This window comes from Camelina sativa, chromosome 8 (assembly GCF_000633955.1).
Source record: "Camelina sativa cultivar DH55 chromosome 8, Cs, whole genome shotgun sequence".
Taxonomy (NCBI): domain Eukaryota; kingdom Viridiplantae; phylum Streptophyta; class Magnoliopsida; order Brassicales; family Brassicaceae; genus Camelina; species Camelina sativa.
Genome location: NC_025692.1, coordinates 22,542,063 through 22,568,184, shown reverse-complemented (window position 1 = coordinate 22,568,184; position 26,122 = coordinate 22,542,063). Strand labels below are relative to the sequence as shown.

Here is a 26,122-nt window from a genome sequence, read left to right as displayed (position 1 = left end):
CTTTATTTTTCTAAACCAACATTATACAGTTTTATTCAACTATCTTCTATTTGATAGTGAACAGAACCCCAATCTTCTTTATATATAAAAATTTATTTTTTTAGGGACAAACTTATATGAATTTTTTTACAATATTAACCAATATATCTATCGCTGCTGCAACTCTTCAAACTATTGACAAAATTGTAACATCTAAACCATATGTCCATATATTCATGGTTTACGCCAAGAGGAAGAAGTGGCGCTTTGATTCACTTCCAATGTCCTTTTGACTTTTGGTAATGCATCTATTTTTTTAGGACATGCTCTAAGCTTTTCTAAATTTTTTATGTAACTATTAAAACTATTTGTGATATAAAAAAAATAAAAAAATAAAAAATGTTTCATATTCCTTTAAATTTATTTAGATCTGTTTGCTTTTATTGAGGATAGATAAATAGGTAATACTCTTTCTACTGCTGATGTATCACTTAAATAGAGAGTGGCTATCTTTCGTAATATAGATTGTGTGTAAGAGTGAACAACAAGATCAATAAACCGGTCACAACTCTCTTCTTTTCCAACTTTTTGGTCAAAGTCAAACCATTTGGTCATTTTTTCATAGTACGTTTTTCAAGTAAAGTAAATAATTAGTATTGACTATTGAGTAATAATAATATCTGTATAATATTTACTCATTTTGTTTTGGGCTTTGAACAAAAGCCCTTGTAGATATTGTGATAAGATGAAGCCTAGTTAACTGTAGATATAGCCTTTTTATATAAACCCATGTTAGAAATGCCAAAAAATTACTTAGCGTTATGAGTCAAATTCGTGAAATTGAGGTTTTTGATTTGCGAGTCTTTATTTGATATTGAGTTACAAAACTCGAGGGATGTGTTTATTTGATGATTCTTATTTGATCTTTTCGAAGAATACTGTATTTCATAGTTGTAAAGAGTTTGTAGTTTTTTTTTTCTAAATAAATATTGAAAATTATAACAGCTTAAACGTTGTTTTACAACATCTAGCGACAACAAATTTTTTTTTTAATATAATTTTTAGTGATTGGTGATAGATTATATCGTGATTATGAGTAAGTCCGTTAATATATAAAAAATTATAGTCTTGCTAATTGATTTTGAGTTGGAAACTCATACCAAGTCCGAATTTAATATAGTATCAGAGCCTACACACGTTGATCCGTTAATTAGTTCGACCCCGATGGAAATCCGATCACCCCATTAATTGAGGTTCAAAGGAAGGCCAAATTCTATCGAGATAGCAAAAAAAAAGAGCATTATCTCGAGGGGGTGTGATGGATTCTATCGAAATTAATAGCTAGAAGAGCCATCATCTCGATGAGGTGTGTGGAGAATAGATCCCACATCTAATAAATATAAAGAGATTTAATTAATATATAAAATATTAAAGTTTCTCCATTCATTGTCAATTGGTTTTGAGTTGGAAGCCGTACTAAACCCGAATTTAAGAGTTGGTTTTACATATTATATTCAAGTTCGTCGGTCGTGCGATCATCACTGCACGAAGACGAAGAAGGCGATGGTGAAAACTAATACTTCTTTGAATCCGTTAGTAAAATTCAAATCTTCTTTAGGTCTATTATGGTGTTTTTTTTTTTTGTGTAAATATTATTCTTTTCTAAAACCTCAAAATTTATTTTAATGATATTTACATATTGAGAATTGCTCAACGCGCGTACGCACTTTTGATATAATTATAACATTTTAGTGTGGACTTTTTAAATCATCATATCATGTAATACACAACAATTCAATTCGTTCTACTTTGTTGTCTATCCGACATTCCGACTATTGCCAATTTTTTTTTTTTTTTTTTTTTTTTTTTNTTTTTTTTTTTTTTTTTTTTTTTTTTTTTTTTTTTTTTTTTTTTTTGTGTGTGTGTGTGTGTGTGTGTGTGTATTATTAATGTTAAGAGAATATTGACTAAATGAGAACACATACATAGAATTAATTTTTTTTCTTTTTCACTAAAGATTTTATTTTAACAAAATATTGAGTTCTCTTTTCTACGAGAAATAATGTTGCAACATGGTATAAAGTTATATCATACGAACATTAATATATATATCTTCTAAATCCACGATGTAATAATGATTGAGGAGGGTTGTGGGTTGTAGATCGAGACTCGACGGTATGATCAAATCTCGTCATCGCACTTTGCTTGAACGTGCAAGCGACTCCCAAACGCGTTTGTTTAGAGGAAAAACCGGGACACCGAGTCACCGAGATACCGTTCATACATATACAATAAATCTAACTTCATATTTCAATCTAATTAATTATAAACAAAATTTTAACATCTGAAACCCATTTTAAACAATATTTTAACATCTAAATTCCACCAAACGTGAATTTTTCTATATTTTTGATCTGCTAACCTTTAAAGCAACATTTTAATATTCCGGTAGCCTAATCTAATGAATAAAAATTGTCTCTCATTCTTGTTTCATTCTGTATTAGATTGCGTCCTTTTTATTTGTTCGTTTTAAATAATTAAATCCACTCAAATATATATTAAACAAGATTCACACATTAGAACGTGCTTACGTGCATGGGCCAACTAACCATATCTTACATAGTATTGATAATAGCGGGCCCCATTACTTATATTTTATATGTTTTCACTATGGAAGCATAATCTCAACAATATGCCATAAAATAAAATTCGTTGTACAAGAATTCTTCATACGTGTGGCTGAATACTACTACGTAAATCCAAGATATATAATAATTCAATCTAATTTGAATTAATGTTAAATTCTCCATCAATCGATTTATTAATCACTTAAAAACAACATACTGTATGTAGTAGAATCAACATTTCAGCCACACAACTAAAAAAAAACATTAGAAAAGACACATGAGAGAATAATAACATCAATATCTCTCACAATACCCTTTGGTAGGGCACACCAGGAGATTTAAAACCCTAACTTAGAAATCATTAGAAGGAAGTGGTTCATGCCCATTACTACTGATAAAGATAGTGTCATAAACAATAGCTGCAATGCCTGCACCGATAAAAGGACCAACCCAATAGACCCAATGATTCGTCCACGTCCAGCTAACCACGGCGGGACCAAACGAAACCGCAGGGTTCATGGAGGCTCCGTCGAACGCACCACCGACGAGAATATTAGCTCCAACGATTAACCCAATCGCTAAAGGAGCAATGATTCCAATATCACCTTTCTTGGGATCCACGGCAGTTGCGTAAACCGTGTAAACTAACCCAAACGTCATCACAATCTCGAAAATTACGGCATTCCACGGTGTGACTCCATAGGATAACGAAAAAGCTGACGTTTCCATACCGCCTGTGCTTACCTTAAGCAACAAGCAAGCTACAACTGCACCGAGTAACTGAGCGATCCAATAAAGAATAGCTCTTAACAAGGTAATGTTTCCGCCTATAAAAGCTCCGAACGTAACCGCGGGATTCACATGGCCACCTGAAACGTTTGCTCCAACGGAAACCGCAACGAACAACGCAAACGCATGTGACAAAGACGCGGCCACAAGACCCGAAGGTGTGGCTGGACCATCTCCTGTTAGCTTCCCATAAGCCATCCCAGAGCCTTGACCCGCGAAAACGAATATAACCATGGAGAAAAACTCCGCGAAAGCAGCTCTAATCGCATCGGGGCGACTAGCTTCTCCCGGCGTTCCAATCGCGATTCTGTTGATAGCCATTGTTACAGATAATTTTTTTGGTTTTCTTAGCTTTATCTTTCTTGCTTCACTAAGTTTATATAGTTAAAGAGGGGAGTGACATGTGTGTGTTGGAGAATCGTTCAAGAGAGTGAGATTAGTGATTTACGGTAGGCCCCTTGTTTTAAGAGATGGAACGGTGATTAATTAAATCATGTTTGATTAATAACTTAATGACGTATTTATGTTCAAAGCTTAATCCGTTTTTTTCGCTTTCTATAAATACCAATATGGTTCGCATTTGAAGAGCACGCGCTTTACTGTTTTCTCTTCCTCTTGTCACTTTAGTTTTTTTTCTTCTCCATAGTTTCCGCAAGATTGTTCTGTGTTCTCTTCTTGGAAACGATTCCAAGGTACGACTTTTTTTTTTTTTTTTGGGTTCTTAATTTGTTGCGTATCATCGATGTTTTGATCCTCTAGATTTACCAACAAATGAACGATCGTTAGTATTTTAACTGAATTATGTGGATTTTTGTCACGATTTTTGTAGACTTGTTGGATCTTGAATATGGTTGATGGGGTTTTGTTGATCTTATTTTACTAGTAGAATCTGATGATAGATGTGAAATCTTTGAGTGATGGATCGTGTGATCAGCCTCACTAGTTATGACTTTAGATTTTAGACGTGAACTGATCAGTGACAATTAATTAAGAAGATTCTAACATTTGGTTCTGTTTTTGCTCTGTTTATTATTAGATGAATGGAGAAGAAGAAGTCAAAACGAATCAATCTCAGAAGAAGCTTCAGCAACCTACACCACGTTTAAACGAGAGGATTCTCTCATCTTTGTCTAAGAGATCGGTTGCTGCACATCCATGGCATGATCTTGAAATCGGTAATTTAAGATTTTGTGTGTGTTTTGGAGTCTTTATATATAGTTGGCTGATTTAGAGTCTTTTTTTGAACTTTAATTATTATTTGTGTACTACAGGACCTGGAGCTCCAGTGATCTTCAATGTGGTAAGTCTTATATGCTTGATGATGTGTGCTTTGGTTATGAGTAGATCACAAAGTGAGAATCTTATATCATTTGACTTTTTGAATCAGGTTATTGAGATCTCAAAGGGGAGCAAGGTCAAGTATGAACTTGACAAGAAAACAGGACTCATCAAGGTAAAAAAGATCAAATCTTGGAGAATGATCTGAACTTGTGGGGGAAACCCACTCTTTTAAGTGTTTTGAATGTGGATCTCGCAGGTTGATCGGATTCTGTATTCATCGGTTGTTTATCCTCATAACTACGGGTTTATCCCACGCACACTATGTGAAGACAATGACCCTATGGATGTTTTAGTTATCATGCAGGTTTGACTCTAAAATCTATAAACTATTTGAAATTTGCTGATATGGATGAAACAATTCTCTTATATCAAAAGTTGATTAAAATGTACAGGAGCCTGTGCTTCCGGGCTGTTTTCTTCGCGCCAGAGCTATTGGTTTAATGCCTATGATTGACCAGGTAAACATCCAACATGTGGTTCCTTTTGGTTCAAGTTTTGTGTAGTAATAATGTAGCTAATTCTGAGTATTATTTTTGTGTCTTGTAAAAAAAGGGTGAAAGAGATGACAAGATCATTGCAGTATGTGTTGATGATCCTGAGTATAAGCATTACACTAACATCAATGAACTCCCACCTCATCGTCTCACTGAAATCCGTCGATTCTTCGAAGACTGTATCCTTTAAAACTATTTTAATCTTCAATCTTGATTCTTTGATGGTTCTTTTCTTGTTACCTTTAACCGCAAGTTAAACAGACAAGAAGAATGAGAACAAGGAAGTTGCAGTGAATGATTTCCTACAACCTGGTCCTGCTATTGAAGCCATTCAGTACTCAATGTAACTAACTTTCTTATTATGATTCTTTTTAAAATCTTTTAAGCAAATCTTGATTCTTGATTTTGAAATCTCTCTCTTACAGGGACCTTTACGCTGAGTACATTCTTCACACCCTGAGGAGATAGATTAAAAAAAAAAAGAAAAGGACTTCTTCAAGAACATTCCTGCCATATTTTTGCTCTGCAAACTCAGATTTTGTTGCAGTGAATTTGCAAAAAAAAAAAAAACAAGAATTTGTGTCTTTTTTGTTTTGTTTTGTTTTGAATAAGCACGTGTCTTATATTTTGGCTTTAACGCTTCTTCTTTGTTGTTGTTTTCTCATTTTGTATTTGTGTAACACTGTCTCTTTGAATCTTTCTCTTTTTTTAAAGATAATAATTTTAAGCTTCGATTTGGTTCAAATGAAACCAGAGTTTTTAATAATAAGTGTCACTGTCACTTTAGAAGAGTCCCCCCCATTTCCCACATTTGTTTCCCTCTGATATCCAAATCCCAATTAGATTTGCAGAATCAGAATGAGATGTCAGGTGGTGCTGAGTGGTGAAACTCTCTTTTGTTTCTTCTTTTTTTTTTTTTTCTTTTTCTTTTGTCAGATAGTTGGATCTGCTGCTCACCAAACTGGGCCTGGCCCAGTAAAGATCAATACCAGTCACATTATATCATCGATTATACCCCCTTACTTTTTTTTTTCTTTTTCTTTGGGAGACAAACGACCCTACTTTATTTTAATTAAGCATTATCGAACTGTAGAAAAATATTTGAAACGAAAAAAAAAAAATTGGCTGAAAAATCACTTATTATGAAACAGAAAAAGTAGACCATGAGGAAAAGTGGACAAATAATTATATGATACTAGGTGTTCATAAAAAATCACTGAAAATACTAAATTTATTAATTATTATTACATTTTATGTACCTTATAATTAAACATTTTATTTGCTCTATGAATTTATAGTTATCCGAATTTATTGAATCAGATCGGAACTTATAACAGAGTGAAACGGATATTACAGAAAATTTGCAGAGCCCTATACTTATTCCATGCAACTAGACTACATTTGCTCCTACGAATCTACGATGATAATAAGAGACCCATTCTCCATACATTGAAGCATCGCCATAGTATGATGAAAAGATCTATATTAGAAAAAATGATTATTGACCTTTAAAAACTAATTAGTCTAACACCAGTCGATATTGGTCAACGCCAGTCAATACCGGATTCCGGTAAACAAATCATCGGAATAAAATAGTTATGATGTTGTACACATAACTCATGTTTGTTTATGCATGTCTTTACGTAATGACAATAGTTCGTGTAGCTAACGAAACATTTATATTGTTTGTATGTGTGGTTATGTGTTGGTCTATACTTGGCGCCGACAATCATTTTTGTTTTATATTATGCACACCCACACCCATACGCACACATTTCAAGTTAAATCTGTCATTGACTATATACATACGCTTACATTGATTATTAATGTTTCAGTTCGTTCTTGGTTCCCAGAGTGAAACTGGACCGGCTACTTTCATATCATAGAATAGCTATTTTTCTGATAGTGTCTGCATCTTAATAAATACTATATAGTATATGCACAATGATGTCGACAAAAGTGTATATAAACCTATATATATATACTGATATACACAACCGAATTATAACACCTTTCTTATTACGTACTACAAAATTTCATAGCATTGCTTGTTTTCTAAAGGGGACCAAACTAATTAATCCCTAACATTTTTCGATGGCAATGGAAAAGATCGAAAAAAATTAAATGGAAAAAATCCCCCCAAGGACCAAAAAATATACCTCTCCAAGTTGAACAATGTAAATAGTTAATATTTATAAATAAAAAAATAAAAAATTGTGTGAAGGTAAAGCGTGGAAGGCTCTTTTTGCGACAAACTCTACATGGACACAGTGGTCCAATGGTCCTTACCCTAATCGTTTGTTGAGACATTTTATCATGTTATCATTCGAAAACGTTTTGTACTATATATTACATAAGATATGTAAGAGATTATTATTTTCTTGGACAATCAGAAAAGTTAAAGGTTTAATTAAGCTAGATATATAATAACATAATAGTAGGGGTGATGCTACGTATCACTTTTAGGTGATCATTAACCAGGACAAAGCTAAAAAATTAAATCATGTTCCCGTACTTATTAATCATTTTCAAGACTCTTTTATATATAATATATAACTTAAGTAATTCCGTAGACTAATTTCAGGGTATATGCAAGTTCATTTAGGTACAAACACACCATGTGAAGCATCTGGACCAAAACTTATATATATATATATATATTTTTGACAATATATATATAGATAATATAAATAAATTAATGAGGTGTGGCGGCGAAACATGTCTAAAATTTTAATTGTGAATATTAATATTAAAAACTAAAATATTAAAATTTTGTGAATGTTCGTACATATATATCGTCATACTAAAAAAAGTTAATTTTAATTGCAGCACATCGTAAAAGAATGTATGTCATTTATTTTTATATACTTATTTAAGCAATATTGTTAGAAGTTTAACTCTACTATCATATAGTATATTAGGAAAATACCATTGTATTTTAATTAATTTAGTAACTAACAAAAGAAAAATTTATATTACTTTATAAAATAATAAAGGAGCATTCTTAAAAATACTCTCTTTTACATGCTTTTTTTTGAAATACTCCTTCATGTTGAAGTATTTTAATAGACAATAATTTGGTTTTTAGTATTAATATTCACAATTAAAATTTTAAATATACACCATACCCATATGGTACACCAGATTTAAATGGTACACCATACCCATATAATACACCAGATCCAAATGGTACATCTATTGTATACCAAACCTAGATTGTAAAGTGAAACCAAATGGTACACAAAACTCATATGGTGCCCCAAACCAAATAGTACACCAAACACTGATTGTAGTTTAAACCCAAATTGTACACTTAATTTAAATGGTATATCAAACCTAAATAGTACACCAAAATAGCATTATTTGACACATTACAATATTTTAAAATAATTTTTTACGTTTGAGTTCTTTATCTTACACTTAATATATAATTTTGAGGGGTAGAGTTTTAGTATCTAGAGTTTCTGGTTTAATTTTAGAATTAAATTGTTTTAAAAAATTTAGAGAAAATAAAAGTTATTTAGTGTTATTTGAGAGAATTTTCTTAATTTAAGTGGACCATAAAAAATTAGTTTTTTTGATCCAATACTTCTAAATCGGGTCCCATATTTTTTTTTTATCATATTTCATCCCTCATTTATTTTAAAACTGGGACCACAAATAAAAATCTATTTTTATGACACGTGATCATGGATATATTGGTCTTTTTATTTATTTTGTCTTTAAAAACCTTTAAAAAACCTTATAAATACCTTGTAAATTCCCGCCAATAGTTTTTAAAAGGTTTTTGAAAAGGTTTTTTTAAAAGGGGTAAAAAGGTTTTTAAAAAGGTTTTTTTAATTATGGAAAATTTTTGGCGAGAATTTTTTTTTAAATTTGACACAATAATTTTGGCGGGAATTTTTTTGGCAAAAAATATGTCGAAATTTTTTTTGGCGGAAAAATCTTGTTTTTCATTTTATTGATTAAAATATTCTTCATGTAAGAATAAAATGGTCATTAAAAATGAAAGGAAAGCAAAAATGAAAATAGCCAAAAAGGGGGTATTTTTGAAAAGGATTATATCGAAAATGATATTCCTAACAAATTCTCAATAATAAAACAATATTTTAGAATTTATGATTAAACAATTCTATTTATTGTTTCAGAAATCTTAGAAAACAACAACAAACTATTTAGAACAATTATAAAACTTAATTTTATTTACAAAACTAAGATTAAATATTTACATCCCTAAATCGTTTAATAATGACAAATATATTTTTAAACTAAATACAACATTGGTTATATTTAAAAAAAAATGAAATATTCTTTCTAATTTATTAAATATTTTTTGCACTGTATGTTGATGCAGTGACATCTTATTAAAATCCAACAAATCACAAATGTTAATTTTGATTCAATATAATATATACAACTAAAAAATAAAAAAAATAAATCAAGATTTCTTAATACGACCGCTTCAATACGAGTTTTGTTTTATTTTATATATTTTACCAAATTTATATAATTCACAGATTTGAACATTGTACCATCTAACGGATTACGAAACTAAGTAAATTAAATGTAAAAGATTATAAATTTATAGAATAAATCAAATAAAACTGTTATTCTTATTTTATAACTAACAAATTACAGTATAATTTAGGAAAACATTTTCCCATGCTGTACAACACAAATAACTATTTAGTGTTTTTTTAATATTAGTTGCATATATCGAATCGCTATGATAGCATCAAAAGTTCTAAAATGTAATTGTTTGACAAGAAAACAAATATTTGCAAGGAAAAAAGTGTTTTTATAACATGTAAAGAAATTTAATAACCGACCGTTAGATTGACAACAATTATATAACTAGAAAATATTTTCTTAACATGAAATCCCGGATTTATCAAAATCTCTAGACATAAAGTCATAGGTGTATTTTTATATATACTATATATATTATATTAATTTCAAAATGCTATATTGTTCTTTGATGTTGATGCAAATAATGTTGGGTACCACAAAACATGGACACACATAAAAAAAAAAACAGAGCTATTTTCCACTTGAGTTTTGTACTAATCATATTATATCAGACCAATTGGACATAATTTATTATGGTTTTCTTGCAAGAGATTAATTTCCCCTCAGTTTTATCAGACATGAATGTGATTTGCTCAGTTATGACATATAAATCTAACTAAGATGAAAAAAAAGAAAAAGAAAATCTAACTAAGATGGTAAAAACAAAATCTGTAAAAGTTGCATGTGTTTACATTTTGACACATTAGGACAAGTATACAGATATAGTTTTAATTGATATATTAGATTGAAATCTCCTTCTTGTTAAAACTGGAGATACTAAACCAATTACCAAAAACCAAATAACTTTTATTTGCAATATCTAGAAGACTTTATTGGTTATATCACCTGTAGACAAATATGTGCTTATCACCTGGAAAATATTTACTAATCTGTACTCGAAGAATTTTAAAAATCTTTTGAAACTTTTTTACCATTGATTTAAGACTATTTCTGAAAAACTCAAGAATTTTACTTTGGTATTTTTAAAATAATTTCTTTTTAAAAATTCTTAGAAAAGCTAAAAATATAGGTATTATTTATAGAGACTGATTATAGTTTTACATATAAGATAAGATTTATCAGTATTTTGTTATATATTTTAAAATACAGAAAAATAAAATATTTAACATTAAAATAACTAGAATAAGAAATTTAAATAGAAATAACACTATATTTTATTTATTTATTTTCTACTTTACTAAAGCATATTATTTTATCTGGTCTATTGTCTATTTAGTAATCTATTTTGAATTTTTAATGATTTCATACATGTATAGATAAAAATATTATTTAGCTGGTCTAATGTCTATTTTATAATCTATTGATAATTTGTTCATGGTCTTTTTACATATTTCTAATACACATATATAGATACTAAATCAAATAGTTCCACGTGTCCGTATTTGCGTTGAGCAATATCTAATAAATTTATATGTTTTAATAGTAATGCTTATTTTTGGTGCGCAAATATTAGTCATTTAATTTTTTCATGAACTTTTTAGATATCTCTAATACACAGATACTAAAATCAACTATTTCCACGCGTCTCTGCATGCGTGGAGCAATTATATCTAGTAAAATTATATCTTAGTTGTATAGTTATTTTTGGTGTGCACATATTAGTTATAATATATGAGAAATTAATTTGTATAGCTAAAAATAACTAGCAAGCAGAAACCAACAAACAAAAATAATAAATACAGAAGATCTGATATGAATAAAGATGAAATTAAAAATACAGATATCTAAATAAGGGGAAATAGTGTCACAAAAACATTGTCACACTTTCCTTACCAATACACAATACATGTAAGCATATATATTTGTATATCTATATAAATAGCTAGAGTTACCCCAAGTCTATAGCTAAATGAAAAGGACAAGAAGCTCTCACATGACCCGAACCACATCATTCATGGGCCCCTTTACCCTTCTCTAGTATGTGATCTTCATCTCTACCATCGAGAAAATCTCTCTCAAAGCCACTATATTTTCTCACCCCTTAAAGTCCTATAGAGAGAAAGAGAGAGAACCCAACTAAACTCGAAACCATTGATTTCATTTTCATTTATTTTTTCTTTTGGAGTCAACGAAAAGATCAGAAGAAGAAGCAAACACAAAGAGTACGTCTGTCTTCTTCTTCTGGATTCTCTAGGGTTTTCTTTTTCACTTTTTTTTTCTTTTTTTTTGTTCTTGTTCTTCACTTAATTTTTTTTATTAAAATATATATATTTTTTCTTGGTATTGCAGTAGTGATTTTCATTTGATTCTAATATTATTATCTCATGTATGTTGAAGGATTTTGTATTGGGTCATCATCTTGTCAACAATCACTCATCAGATCCATAAAAGTAAAGTTGAAATACTTTTTGAAAGATCTTGAATTGGTCCATCTTCTTGCCAAGAACCCATAAGAAAAAGAAAAAAAAAAGTAGTTGGTTACTTTTGAAAGATCTTGAAATTGGTTTCGATGAATAACTCAACAACGAATCCTGACCAAGAACTCACCGAGATCGGAGCTACCGGTTCCGGTACCAACAATGACTTATTCAACTCGGAGATGAGAGAGCACATGTTCGACAAAGTGTTGACTCCAAGTGACGTCGGTAAACTAAACCGGCTCGTGATTCCAAAGCAACATGCAGAGAACTACTTCCCTCTAGAGGACAATCAAAACGGCATACTTTTGGATTTCCAAGACAGACTCGGCAAGATGTGGAGGTTTCGTTACTCGTACTGGGACAGTAGCAAAAGCTACGTGATGACCAAAGGCTGGAGCCATTTCGTGAAAGAGAAGAAACTCACCTCCGGAGACACCGTCTCTTTCCACCGTGGTTGCATCCCCGACGGTAACGCACCGGAGAGACGTCTGAAAATAGTGCTCATCGATTGGAGCCACAAAGCTGAGCGTAACAAGCATGGCTTAAGTTTCGGGTCATATCCAACGGTTACTTTCTATCCGGCGCCAGAATATTCCATGCCAAGCCACCGGAGTTTTCCACCGTTTCATCATAACCAATATCAACAAAGGGAGTCTCCAGGGTATGGCTATGGTAGAATTTTTAACGGAGGGCGTTACTACGAAGGGTCACCGTTGGTTTATGCCTCAGTTCCTGTTTTTCCTCCTGCTATGTTGGTTCCACCACCGGCGCCTCCTCAGCCGTCGACGACGAGGAAGCTGAGGCTGTTTGGGGTTGAAGTGGAAGAGTCTTCTTCTTCAGGGGAGACACGTGGCGAGATGGGAGTCCCAGGACACTCTTCTTCGTCTCCGGTCGTGATCAGAGACGATGATCAATCACCTTGGAGGTCGCCACGTGGCGAAATGGGTGCAGGGACTTCTTCGGCGATGCAGCTATGTGATGATGAAGACTATAAGAGGAAAGGGAAATCTTTAAAGCTCTAGATAGAATAAAATCAAAAAATATTTAATTATTTCACCATTTTTCTTTAATTTTTATCCTCTTGTTTCCTTATTTTAAGTTCTTTCAAACTTTCAAATCATTAGGTCATTTGGGCAATTGGGGAATATCAGAATATGTAGTGGGAAAATAACCCGGGCCGGGCTTTATATTATACCTATATTGGTTTTATAATGTTTGGTTTTGAGGTTTTGTTTCAACATGTTGCTCCTTGAGCCCTAATTACTATATTGAGCTTATATCTAAATAAATAGTCACCTTTTGCGTAATTACTCAAAATCTTCTAACTACAAGATTAACTCATCATATTGAGCTGCATACACCAAATCCATGAATTAAAAATTTTCATCTTTATATCTTAATTTTTTTTTCTTTATATAGTTTGAGATGTATATATAATTGGGAAGGAGAAGATAAGCTTATAAGTTTTATGATGAATTGTACTCTCTGTGCCTATCTCTAGCTAAGCTGACAAAGTTTCATGGTACATTCTAAAGCTAATGGGCAGTTTCAAAAGTCTCTTTCTCTCTCTCTCTCTCTCTACCCATGGTCCAATTTTAGTTTGTTTGGTTACTATTGTTTTTGCCTGGTTTAAAGAGATTTGTAGGTTATGGTTATGGACATAGAACAAAAAAGAGAAGCTATGGAAGGACAATTTCAGTTTTCAATAATAACTTGGAAAAAGAAATACAAAAGGTATAATATGTTCTTTCATTTTTTACTTTATCCCAAAAAGAAAATTTCTACTATTTATTCTCATTTACTTCGTTGGTTTCTTGTTTTGATGATTGCTTATAATCGTTCGTCCGTACAAATCGTACGTGTCTTGTTTGGATTTTTTTTTTTTTTTTTAATGGGTGTACAAAATCAAAACTGAGAAACTAAATTAGACAGAAACAAAAAAAGCCTTGCAAGCAATAGTGATCTTTATCATCAATCAGTCTTGTTTGGATTTTCAAGTTAGCAGATTATTGCTTTTTTGTTGAAGTTGAATCCTTTGATTAAAACTTGCAAAAGAGAAAGCTGAAATAAGTAAGAAGAATAGGAAGATGAGAGCAAAGAAGCAACGAGGAACCATGTGTGGACGCGTGGAAATTAGCTATTAAGAAGAAAATTATTGGTTTCTTCTTACTAGTTTTTTTTAGCTAATCAATTTTAATTTCTCATATATCATACCTAATTTGTGTGCACCAAAAATAAACTATAAAACAGTAGACTATTAAAATATAAATATATTAGATATTGCTTCATTGCATGTGTGGACGCCTGGAAAAAGTTGATTAGTATCTATGTAAATTGAAATATATTAAAAAAAACATAAACAAATTAAGAAGTAGATTACAAGATAGACATTTGACTAGATAAGTAATATTTTTATCTATACATGTATGAAAATCTTTAAAAATTTAAAATAGATTACTAATTAGATACTAGACCAAATAAAAATTTGCTTAGAAGAAAATAAAAAAAATAAATATCTTAAATATATTTTCAATTTTATTTATTTATTAATCAGTCTTCTTTAGATTTTCAAGTTAGAAGAAAGGAAAAAATCAATTTAGTAAAAGTAAGCAAAAGAAAGAAAGAAAATTTTAAAATTTTGATTGTTGTATTTCTTCTAGCTCTAAGATCATCCAATGGTGTTTCAAATCTTGCTCCAAACTTTATATTTGGTGTAAAATCATCTCCAATGATGCTCTATAATTTAAAGCAATACTATTAATTTCTTTATTTTTGGAGCAAACTTTTCTATTTACAAAATGTTTTCTCAATTTTGATATCTTATCATTTTATACCTAAATAATATTATATCATAAAAATTATGTGGGTTGTTATGAAATTAAAAATTTATACTAATGATGGTGTTTATATAAATATGTATTAATCATTGTATCTTCTATTTATGGTTTGTTATGACATTTTATTTTAATAATATCATAATTTTATTAGATAATTTTTAAAAATAAACTAAGTTGATTGAATTTGTAAAATTTTAAATTAAGAGGCCTATGGTAGAAGTTAAAACAGATTATATAATAAAATATAACAGATTATTTTTTTAAGTAAAAAATAGAGTCAACTATTGGAGTAAACATTTGCTCTATTTTTCAAGCAAAAAATAAAGTAAACCATTGAAGATGATGGTCTAAAGAAACTAACCCAATTTTATAGAGGAAACAATAACTCCCAAATTTTAAAATAACTAGATAAGAGATATATTTTGTTCTATAGAAACTAAAATAAATATCCAATTATATTATTCAGTAGTGAAAAAATATATATAGGCTATTTTTATAAATAAATGCATTAATAAGAAGACAGATAAACCTAATCAGAAAAGGTGTAATAAGAAAAGCAAAGAGAAACCATGTTTTTTTTTTAATTCAATATATCTTCGGTTAATTTAGAGAAAAAGAAATAAACAAAACAAAATCCGAAAAGGATTAGGAATGGTACTAAAGCATTATATAAACATTGATAGGGCAATCTATTCTCTTCACAACTCATCATTCATCAACACAACACAACACAACACAACACAACAAAACTCTCTCTCTCTCTTTGATTCAGCGAGTTCGAGATCTCACAACCTATCTTCTTCCCTTGTCAATTTGTTTATTTTAATCATGGCCACAACAATGAAGAAGATCTTCCTCTTTGTGCTGCTGGTGATAACAACCTTCACGGTTCTCTTTGGCTCTTGTTCGGCTACTGTCTACACCGTAGGGGACTCGGCTGGATGGATTGCAAAAGAAGGCTTGTATTACGAATGGGCCAAGGAAAAGGTGTTTTACGTAGGAGACTCTTTGGTCTTCAAATACGATCCCTACGTCAACGACGTTACTCAAGTTTGGGGCGCTTTAGAATTAGAATTCTGCGAGAGTTCTTCTCCTAAAGCCGTCTACAATACAGGACATGATGTGGTAACCTTCACGGAACCCGGAGATCACTACTTCATCAGCTCAAATCAAGCTCAATGCGTACTTGGACAGAGGCTCGACGTTCTTGTTGTTCATGACCCGTCACGTCCTATTCCTCCACCACCACCGAGCAAGATCCTTCCTTCTGGGGAAATCTACAAGGTCGGTGACTCTAAAGCATGGAGCGTTCCTGAAGAGAGCGACTACTATAACAAGTGGAGTCAGGATAAACTGTTTCATGTAGGAGATAGTCTACTTTTCGTATACGACAAGGAAGTAAACGACGTCTTAGAGATTACCGGTGACCTTGAATTCATAACCTGCGACCCGACTTCTCGCGTAGCCGTGCACAAGACGGGCCATGATCTCGTTACGCTCACCAAACCAGGAGTTCACTATTTCATTAGCTCAGAGACGGGTCACTGCGCGGCTGGGCTTAAGCTTCGAGTTGTGGTCGGACCATTACCCAAAGCCGTTACTTTCACCAATTTTCCCAAGAAGATGGATTTGTCAGCTATGGACCGCCTCACAAAGTGGTTAACCACTTTCATACCCCAGCCCCATCACTAAAGTTTTCGTGTTTATTTCTTCTAGTGGTTAAGGATGTTTAGTTCGTAATACAATTTCAGTTTAGTTCTTACAATGTTTTGTCTCAAGAGTCAAGATCATGTTATGTAATAATAATAATACACAGATCAATCAAATAAAGGTTTTTAAATTCTTGTTACTCAAGAATCTCTAGTGGTTAATGATGTTTCAGTCAAATTTCGTGGCATCAGCTTACAATTTTCTTATTTGAGCTTACAACGACAAAGGTTAAGAAGTTAAAATTTACGGTTGTGTATTGTAACAGTAGATCTAAATTACCTGTAGGAGGAAAAAACAGAGATAAGCTGACTGTATCTGCATAAACATAAGTCCATAACACAACTCTCTCTCTTTGATTCAACGAGTTCGAGATCTCACAATTGATCAATGTATTTTGAATAAAATGCCGGAGAATATAGTATGTACTGATGCAGTAATGATTTGAGGTGGTGGGACTATATTGTCTATTTGTAATTCGACTATGTGTCTTACCCAAAAGTCATGTAAATGAATATATACTAGAAAGAATTACTCACATGTTATAGAAAAGTTGGTTTATTTTTGATATATATATACATTTTCTAAAAATTGTTTAGATATTTATTGCTTTGCGTGTAATTACAATCAACACCCTAGATTTATTTTTTATTTTTAATTTTGAAAATATTAAAAAAGTAAACATCAGCAAACGATTCCACGTCATTATTGACAGTGAACGTCTGATTTATATTACTTCACGACTGAGTTATATAATACTTAAAAGAAACCGAAAGTTCTCGTAGATTCATATGACGGCTTAGTTATAATGCTTAGTGGTTGACTTATAACAAGAAATAAACTGAAAGTGAACGTCTGATTTATATTACTTCATGGCTGAGTTATAATACTTAAGGGAAAACTAAAGGTCTCTTAAATTCATATGATGATTGAGTTATAATGTTTGGTGGCTGACTTATAACAAGAAATAAACTTAAAGTAAACTTGTCGTACGTTGTTTCCGCATCTATCTGCACAACTCGACACCCTCTATCATCAGTGTTAAATACAGATTTGTGTTTCTTAACCCAATTACCGGAACTGGATCCATGAAAGAAAATGAAGAAGAATGAGGAAAATTAATAAGAATGAGTGTAATTAAGAAGTGAAAAACAAGGAGAAAAACAAGGGGAAGAACAAGGTGAAGAAGAAGGTAGAAAACATGTAAACTCTTCACTTTTGAACCACTTGAAGAGAAGGAACGACGTTTCGTATTTCCGGAGAAGATGATGACATGGATGATGCGTCTGAAGTGGCAAGTCAGCCACCAAACGAATATGTAAATCAGCCATCAAACAAAATTATAACTCAGCCGCAACATGATACTATTATTGTAACGCCCCCAAACCGTGCTATGGCCAAACCCGCCCAGAACGGCCCTGGGACGTTACTTTGGGAATAATTACCAACGATCCGGCCGAGGTTCTAAAACACATTTAGACCTTTAACCAGTTCATCAGAGACATTCCCACCACTTTAGACATCACTTAGGCTTTCCAACCCTTATGATGTCCAAGTGTTGAGCCGACCCGAACTAGGTCATAATCAGCCAGACACTCGTACATGAATATAAAACCGAATTTATATTAAATAAATTATTATTTCACATAACAAAAGACTTATAGTGTTTGAGGCTAGGCCTAAATACAACGTCGTGTATCTTCACCGAATTTATAACAAAAGACTTTTTATCTCTGCATTACAACCACAAAGGTATGCAACCAGAATAATATCCCAAATACACAGTCATGTATATAGCTTCGGCCAAGGTAGCGAGCCAAGACTGAACTCTTCGCAACAACATGCAAGACTATGACAAGCTGCATGTTGAAACTGCTTCACAGGGAAGATCGGACACATCTCCAGTCTTAGTGCGCTTATGGCTGTTCGGACCTCCCCGTCATGAACGCCACGCACTAAGACCATCCAACAATTAAATTTTAAGTTTATGGTCTTATTGAACACATAAACTTCTAAACACAACAAAAACTTCAAATGTAATAGATCAAGTAAACGAATCGACATCCACGTTTACGATCTACCATGGAATTCACCTCACATGCAATGGATCAAGCAAATGGATCTCCATCAACATTTGCGATCCACCATGGAACTCATCTCAAGCATTCTCTTAAGTTTATGGATCTAAAAATCACATAAACAACAAGGAAAAATGCGAGGCTTCACATGAAATAGATCAAAGAAACGGATCGACATCAACGTTTATGATCTACCATGGAATTAACCATCCAAAATGCAAAACTTTAAGAAAACTAACAAGAAATCAAGAAGAATGCAACTATATGCACATGCAAGTAGACAGTAGTTTGGGTCTCCCAACACCAAACTAGATCGAAGATATGCTCCTGAACTCACAGATATTCACAGAGCTTCAGCTTCTCCAACCTGATCTCTTGCTTGCTTCAACGCTTCTACTCGCGGACTTAGCAAACAATAACCTCTCTTCTCACACTTAGAAAAAAACTCTTACTTCTCTCTACTCTTACTTGAACAGCCTTTGGGCACTCTCTCTATTTTCCTCTCCCAAATGAGAAAGATGGAGGCTTTAAATAGAGAGTGTGAGTGACTCCTTCATGCCACACGCAGGGGCGGGGGAATATGTGTCGCCTCCACATTCTTCTTCTTCAACAATTGGCAAATACAAAGAGATGAGGTGTCACTCTCTCTTCGCTCCTTCACAAGTGGCGAGTGGGGAATATTCCCTCCCATTTTGCCATTTTCGATTTAAAAAAAATGATCTCCCCACTTCTCCATTTTTAATGAATTAAACATTAAAACATTAACTGGAAAAATCCACTAATGCCTAATTAGTTAATATTTATATCCCACTCGATTTAAATATTAATTAGCGGGTTCCTTTCCACTTTCCGCAACCCGTCGCAGTTATGGTAATGTCCGTACGCCAGTACGCTGACCTGTCTGTCCCCGTACGCTGTCATGCGCATACCGCGTACGCCTGTACGTATGTCCGTTGGTTCGACCAACTGATCGACCTGCCGCTCGATCCACTTTTCCTCGGAAAACTCTTAGCAGTTTTTCTTTGCTTGAACTCTCTTTCCTTTCGAGCCCTTCCCGGATCTAATCCTTAGAAAGAATTTACCCTGTAGTGAGGGTCATTACATTCTCTCCCCCTTATTAGAATTCGTCCCTGATGGTCCGGCCTCCTCTTCCTCATCGATGAAGAATTGAGGGTACTTGGCTCGGAACTTCCCTTCGTCCTCCCAAGTTGCAGCCTTCCGGTTCTGCTTTCCCCAAAACACTTGGATCTGAGGGATTTCCCTTTTCTTTAACTTCCATACCCGTCACTTGCCAATACTCATTGGCCCTTCAAGGTAGGTCAGGTTCGTTTTCAACTCCTGAATCGGCTCTTCCACGATGGCATTAGGATCTGGAATATGCTTCCGAAGTTGAGACACATGGAAGAATTTATGCAGGCGCATCACTTCCGGCATGGCTAAGCGGTAAGCCACTTCCCCAACTATTTGCTCAATTTGGTAAGGACCTATGAACCTTACCGCCAGCTTCCCAACCTTCCCAAATTTTGGCTGAGTTATCAGCCGTCTCGTAATGATAACTCAGCCAAAATTTTAACAACTCAACCATCGGGTGAAAACTCAGCCGTAAGGACGGCTGAGCATAACTCACCCAGATTTCATTATTCTCTAAGTCAGCCGTCCGCTCTGTTTTTTCCATAAATCAGCCGCAACGTACTGTAACTCAGCGGTCATTACTTATGTAACGCGATATGGCTGAGTTATTTAATACATGTCAGCGATTTCTGACGTGGTGTTTGACGTGGCAATAATATTTTTTTAATTACGTTTTTCCTAAACATTGATATGCTCAAATTGTAATACCCTAATGATACTAACAGCCTTGCAGTTGTAATATTCTAGGGGTCGAATCCACAAAGACTCTAGATCACACAATAGACTTATTAATCTTTTAATTATGCTAAATCAAATTATTAAATTAAAAACAATGCAAAAAAAGAATTTAAAGGTGTTGTAAATTCAAGGGATCAAAGAGCTAGCCTAGGAAAATTCTCAGGAATTTATGAAATATTAAATCAGTCAAATAATAGGATTCAAGCAATTAAAAATCAGATCTAGAACTCTAAACACTCTTGTAAAATAAATCAGTTCTCACTGCAAATATTATCAAAAACGCACAATGTGTCCGTCTGGTATTCCGGCTTCAGCCCAATAGTGTTTCACCCTCTGTCAATTGACAGTAAACTTCTCATCCTTGGAGTTAAGCAGCACAATGGCTCCATAAGGGCGGACTTCTTGGATAGTGAATGGTCCGGACCAGCGAGAACGAAGCTTTCCTAGAAACAGCTTCAAGCGAGAATTGTACAGAAGTACCTGGTCATTAGGCTCAAAATTTCTGCAGATGATCTTCTTATCATGATAACCATTGGTTCTCTCCTTATATAGCTTAGAGTTCTCAAATGCATGATGTCTAAACTCATCTAACTCATTCAGCTGAACCAACCTTTTCTCAGAAGCTGTCTTGTCATCAAAATTCAGCAATTTAACAGTCCAGGATGCTTTGTGCTCTAACTCCACTGGAAAATGACCTGCTGTCCCATAAAGCAGATGAAAAGGTGTAGTGCCAAGTGGTGTCTTATATGCAGTCCGATATGCCCAAAGTGCATCATCTAACTTGGCTGCCCAATCCTTTCTAGTAACACCCACTGTCTTCTCAAGGATTTCTTTGATTTGACGGTTAGAAACCTCAACTTGACCACTAGTCTGGGGATGATATGGGGTGGCCACTCTATGTTGAACTCCATACTTTTTAACAACTTATCAAACACTTTATTAATAAAGTGCTTACATCCATCACTGATAACAATCTGAGGCACTCCAAACCGTGGAAAGATAATGGTCTTAAACAACTTAAGAACCACAGCAGAATCATTCTTGGGATTTGCAATAGCTTCCACCCACTTGGAGACATAGTCAACAGCTACAAGGATGTACTTGTTCTTGTAAGAAGAAGGAAATGGTCCCATAAAATCAATGCCCCAACAATCAAACACTTCAACCTCAAGAATGAAGTTTTGTGGCATCTCATGCCGTTTACTGATTTGACCCTTCCGCTGACAGGCATCGCATCTTGAGACAAACTCATGAGCGTCTTTGAACATCGTTGGCCACCAAAAGCCTGCATGGAGAACCTTGGAAACAGTCTTGAATGTAACAAAATGTCCGGCATAGTCAGATCCATGACAATGAAACAAAACGTCAGGTACCTCAGTTTCTGCTAAACATCTTCTGTAAACTCCATCACTGCAATGCTTATACAAGTAAGGTTCATCCCAATAGTATCTCCGAAGATCTCTCAAGAACTTCTTCTTAGCATACCCTGTAAACTTGTCTAGTTCCACCTCAGCGGCAAGGTAATTCGCGATATCAACATACCATGGTTAATCAGAAGTAGTTACAACAGCTATGTCGTCGTCAAACTCATAATCCGACGATTCCTGGACCAAGCGTCGATCGATGCTTAGTGATGTATCGGTCGATGCAATAGCCAAGTCCTGTTCGTATCAAGATGAAGCATCGATCGATGCACCAGATGTGTCGATCGATGCATTGCCACGACTCTGCAAAGTTTCCCGAGACTGCAACAATGTAACTTGAGAACCAATATCAACAAAGTAGACATTCTCCTCTGGCAGTGAATCATGAATTGGAACCTCATCTTCTATCTTAATCTTGGATAAATGATCAGCTACTCCATTGTCAATCCCTTTCTTTACCTTAACCTCAATGTCAAATTCTTGAAGAAGAAGAATCCATCTTAGTAACCTTGGCTTGGCATCCTTTTTTTGCATCAAGTATTTGAGTGCAGCATGATCTGTATAAACTATCACCTTTGATCCAACCAAGTAAGAACAAAACTTCTCAAAAGCAAACACTACTGCTAGCAACTCCTTCTCTGTTGTTGCATAATTCCTTTGAACATCATCAAGTGTTCTACTAGCATAGTAAAAAACATGAAGTTTCTTATCCTTCCTCTGTCCTAGCACTGCTCCCACTGCAAAATCACTGGCATCACACATTACTTCAAAAGGTAAATCCCAATCTGGTGGTTGAACAATAGGAGCACTCATTAACTCTTGCTTAATCCGTTCAAAGGCTAAACGACATTCATCAGTAAACTCAAATTTGACATCCTTGCATAATAGAGCTGAAAGTGGTCTATCTATCTTACTGAAATCCTTGATGAAGCGTCTATAGAACCCGACATCTCCAAGAAAACTCCTTACCAACTTCACACTATCTGGTGGTTGAAGACCTATCATCACTTCTATCTTAGCGCGGTCAACTTCAATACCAGCTTCTGAAATCCTGTGAACAAGCACTATATCATCTCTAACCATAAAATGACACTCTCCCAATTAAGAACTAAGTGCTTCTCTTCACATCTAGCTAGCACTTTGCAGAGTTTATCCAAACAGCTCTTGAATGAAGACCCATATACAGAAAAATCATCCATGAAAACCTCCATGTAATCTTCAATCATGTCTGTGAAGATGGACATCATACATCTCTGAAATGTCGCAGGAGCATTACAGAGACCAAAAGGCATTCTGCGATATGCAAAAGTACCATATGGACAAGTGAAAGTCGTCTTCTCTTGGTCATCAGGATGAATCGGAATCTGGAAAAACCCGGAGTAACCATCCAAAAAGCAGTAGTATGAATGGTTAGCTAACCTCTCAATCATCTGGTCAATGAAGGGCAGCGGGAAGTGATCTTTCCTTGTTGCGGCATTCAGCTTTCTGTAATCAATGCACATCCGGTGTCCGGTGATTGTCCGTGTCGGAATCAGCTCATTCTTGTCATTCTTCACCACTGTAACTCCACCCTTTTTCGGAACAACATGGACTGGACTAACCCATTTGCTATAAGAAATTGGGTAGATAATCCCGGCATTCAGCAATTTCATGATCTCCTTTTTGACAACATCTTGCAAATTCGGATTTAGCCTCCTCTGATGCTCAATAGATGTCTTAGCTCTCTCCTCAAGATGAATCCTATGCATGCACAAGTCTGGAGAAATCCCTGCAATATCATCAAGAGAATAGCCAAGAGCTTTGCGAAACTTGCGCAGCTTGCTTATCGATAAAGTGAGCTCTGCATTGTTTAAGGAAGCATTAACAATAACAGGATAAGAAGAATTCTCACCTAGAAATGCATACCTTAAACCTGCAGGAAGTGGTTTGAGATCAAGTTTTGGAACTTTCTCTAGACTCCAATCAGATAGTTTCTCAGCTTGTGAAGAAGTACCAACCAATTCCTCTTGTGCAACCAACTTCTTTACTTGATCATTAGCATCTAGTAGCTTGACATACCCAGCAGCAATGTCATCTAAATGCTCAACTTCTTCAGTAGAAGCAACTAATGCTCTCTCAAGAGGATCTTCAGGATGCAGCTCCATGAAAATCTCTTCAGCAAGATTAGACAATGTATCCACATAAAAAGTTTGACCATCTATGGTTGGCCTCTTAACCAGCTTATCCATGTCAAAACGCATCTGCAAATCTCCAACATTAAGACCAATCTGTCCTTTCTTGACCTCAATAATGGCTCCAGTAGTAGCTAAGAATGATCTTCCCAAGATTAAAGGATCCTTAGGCTCTTCTTCATACTTCAAGACCACAAAATCAGTAGGTATCAAACAATTATCAATCTTAATTAGAACATCTTCAAGAATACCGTCAGGAATACGAACTGATCTGTCAGCAAGGATAAGAGTAATCATGGTGGGTTGGAAATCTGTCATCCCAAGGCTGAGTGATACTGATCTAGGCATTAAGTTGACACTGGAACCAAGATCACACAAAGATCTAGCAAACCTTTCACTTAAGATTGTACAATCAAGAACAAAACTACCTGGATCAGGAAGCTTTTCTGGGATCTTGTTCTGAATGATGGCACTAACTTGGGCTGAAATCATCATTACTCCCTGCTCAGCATTCAAATCCTTAGTCACCATCCTCTTAACATATCTCCTAAGCATTGGAGAAGTTCTAACCGCATCAATCAATGGCAGCTCCACAATAAGTTTATCCATCATAGCCTTACACTTAGCATCATCAAGCTCTTGTTTAGACTTCCTTGGATTCTTGGGTAAAGGAACCTTGGGTTTATAAACTCTCTCAGCAACTGGAATCAGAGCTTTCGTAACTTCCTTCTTGGTCTGGACGTTGCATTGGTCGATGCTTGAATTGCATCGGTCGATGCTGTCTCGCAAAGTCAATTCTTCTACGACCGAAAAAGGTGCTTGTTGCCGGTAAGTCAGCTTGTTTGCTACCTGGCTTGATCAGCAGGTGCTAGCGGATGGTCTTGTTGAAGGCTTTTTGACTTCTACTGAGAGCAAAGTCCTTACTTATCAGACCAGGCAGTAGTAGGTTTAAACAAAGCATTTTCCCATCATCTGGATTAAAACTCGTAGGCTCTTCCTGCATCCATGCATAAAGAAAGGAAACTAAGAACATAGTACCTGCTGAGGGTTGCGTCGATCGATGCTTTGCATCTGCATCGGTCGATGCTGGTTCCGGATCGTCAAACTCATCATCCTCATCGATCAGTTCCTGCAATTCTTTGGCTTTCTGCTTCTTCTCAGCTTCAGACTGTAATTGCTTACCACTCCTTAAGGTCACAACATTGCAAGAGTGCTTAGGATTGGATTCAGTTCTTCCTGGTAAGAATCCTTCTTGCCCTTTCACAGCTCCAGCAGTTTGTGCAAATTGGTTCTCCAGCTTCTTAACTTGGACATTCAATGAATCAAATTTGTCAGTAAGCTCAGTATAGACATTGTCAATCTTCCCATTGAATGTCACTGTCAACTGCTCCTGTCCCTAAAGAATCTGCTCAAGCATTGCCTCCATCCTACTTTCAGTTGTCTTAGGAGGAGGAGATTGGTAAGAGAAGTTGTCATAGGTCCTGGTGTAACCACTGCTCTGCTGCTGTTTCTGATAATCTTGCTTAGGAATAAAGCCTGTAGAATTAGACTGATAGTTGTTGCGCTGGTTGTTTCCACTGAAAGACATGTTGCCTTGCTAATTTCCAAACCTTTAGCCTTGATTCCAATATACAAAGTTGACATCTTCTTCTACATTCTGCGGTTCTGGCTCAAAAATCTCAATATCTTCAGCAAAATGGACTGATTTCTTCCCAGCAAGAAGATTATGCATTGTATCCAATTTGACATTCACTGTAGTAAACTGATTTGAATCATACCCTTCATGTGCTCTTTTCCGTTCTAAGTCTGCATTCTTAGTACTGTTGCTGGATGCTAGCCTCTCTATCAACTTTTCA

The 26,122-nt window shown here is 34.4% G+C and overlaps 4 protein-coding genes across 4 annotated transcripts; 3 read left to right on the top strand and 1 right to left on the bottom strand.

Annotated features, from left to right (window-relative positions):
* LOC104707954 (aquaporin TIP1-3-like) lies at nt 2,790-3,927 on the bottom strand. Its single transcript, XM_010424413.1, has one exon. The coding sequence runs from the start codon at nt 3,714-3,716 to the stop codon at nt 2,958-2,960; it is 759 nt and encodes a 252-aa protein (XP_010422715.1). The 5' UTR covers nt 3,717-3,927; the 3' UTR covers nt 2,790-2,957.
* Nucleotides 3,983-5,800, top strand: LOC104707953 (soluble inorganic pyrophosphatase 5-like). The gene is made up of 9 exons (XM_010424412.2): nt 3,983-4,087; nt 4,432-4,570; nt 4,667-4,695; nt 4,783-4,848; nt 4,933-5,040; nt 5,129-5,194; nt 5,289-5,409; nt 5,492-5,573; nt 5,656-5,800. Exons 2-9 carry the CDS (start codon nt 4,432-4,434, stop codon nt 5,696-5,698), a joined length of 654 nt encoding a protein of 217 aa, XP_010422714.1. The 5' UTR covers nt 3,983-4,087; the 3' UTR covers nt 5,699-5,800.
* Nucleotides 11,644-13,339, top strand: LOC104707952 (B3 domain-containing transcription factor NGA4-like). Its single transcript, XM_010424411.2, has 2 exons — nt 11,644-11,922; nt 12,098-13,339. Exon 2 carries the CDS (start codon nt 12,270-12,272, stop codon nt 13,200-13,202), a length of 933 nt encoding a protein of 310 aa, XP_010422713.1. The 5' UTR covers nt 11,644-11,922; nt 12,098-12,269; the 3' UTR covers nt 13,203-13,339.
* Nucleotides 15,846-16,709, top strand: LOC104709825. The gene has a single exon (XM_010426381.1). It carries the CDS (start codon nt 15,846-15,848, stop codon nt 16,707-16,709), a length of 864 nt encoding a protein of 287 aa, XP_010424683.1.

Coding starts and splice junctions, on each gene's coding strand:
- LOC104709825 (XM_010426381.1), top strand. CDS start 15,846: ATGGCCACAACAATGAAGAAGATCTTCCTCTTTGTGCTGCTGGTGATA.
- LOC104707953 (XM_010424412.2), top strand. CDS start 4,432: ATGAATGGAGAAGAAGAAGTCAAAACGAATCAATCTCAGAAGAAGCTT. Junction 4,571..4,666: donor ATGGCATGATCTTGAAATCG/GTAATTTAAGAT, acceptor TGTGTACTACAG/GACCTGGAGCTCCAGTGATC. Junction 5,195..5,288: donor TAATGCCTATGATTGACCAG/GTAAACATCCAA, acceptor TTGTAAAAAAAG/GGTGAAAGAGATGACAAGAT.
- LOC104707954 (XM_010424413.1), bottom strand. CDS start 3,716: ATGGCTATCAACAGAATCGCGATTGGAACGCCGGGAGAAGCTAGTCGC.
- LOC104707952 (XM_010424411.2), top strand. CDS start 12,270: ATGAATAACTCAACAACGAATCCTGACCAAGAACTCACCGAGATCGGA.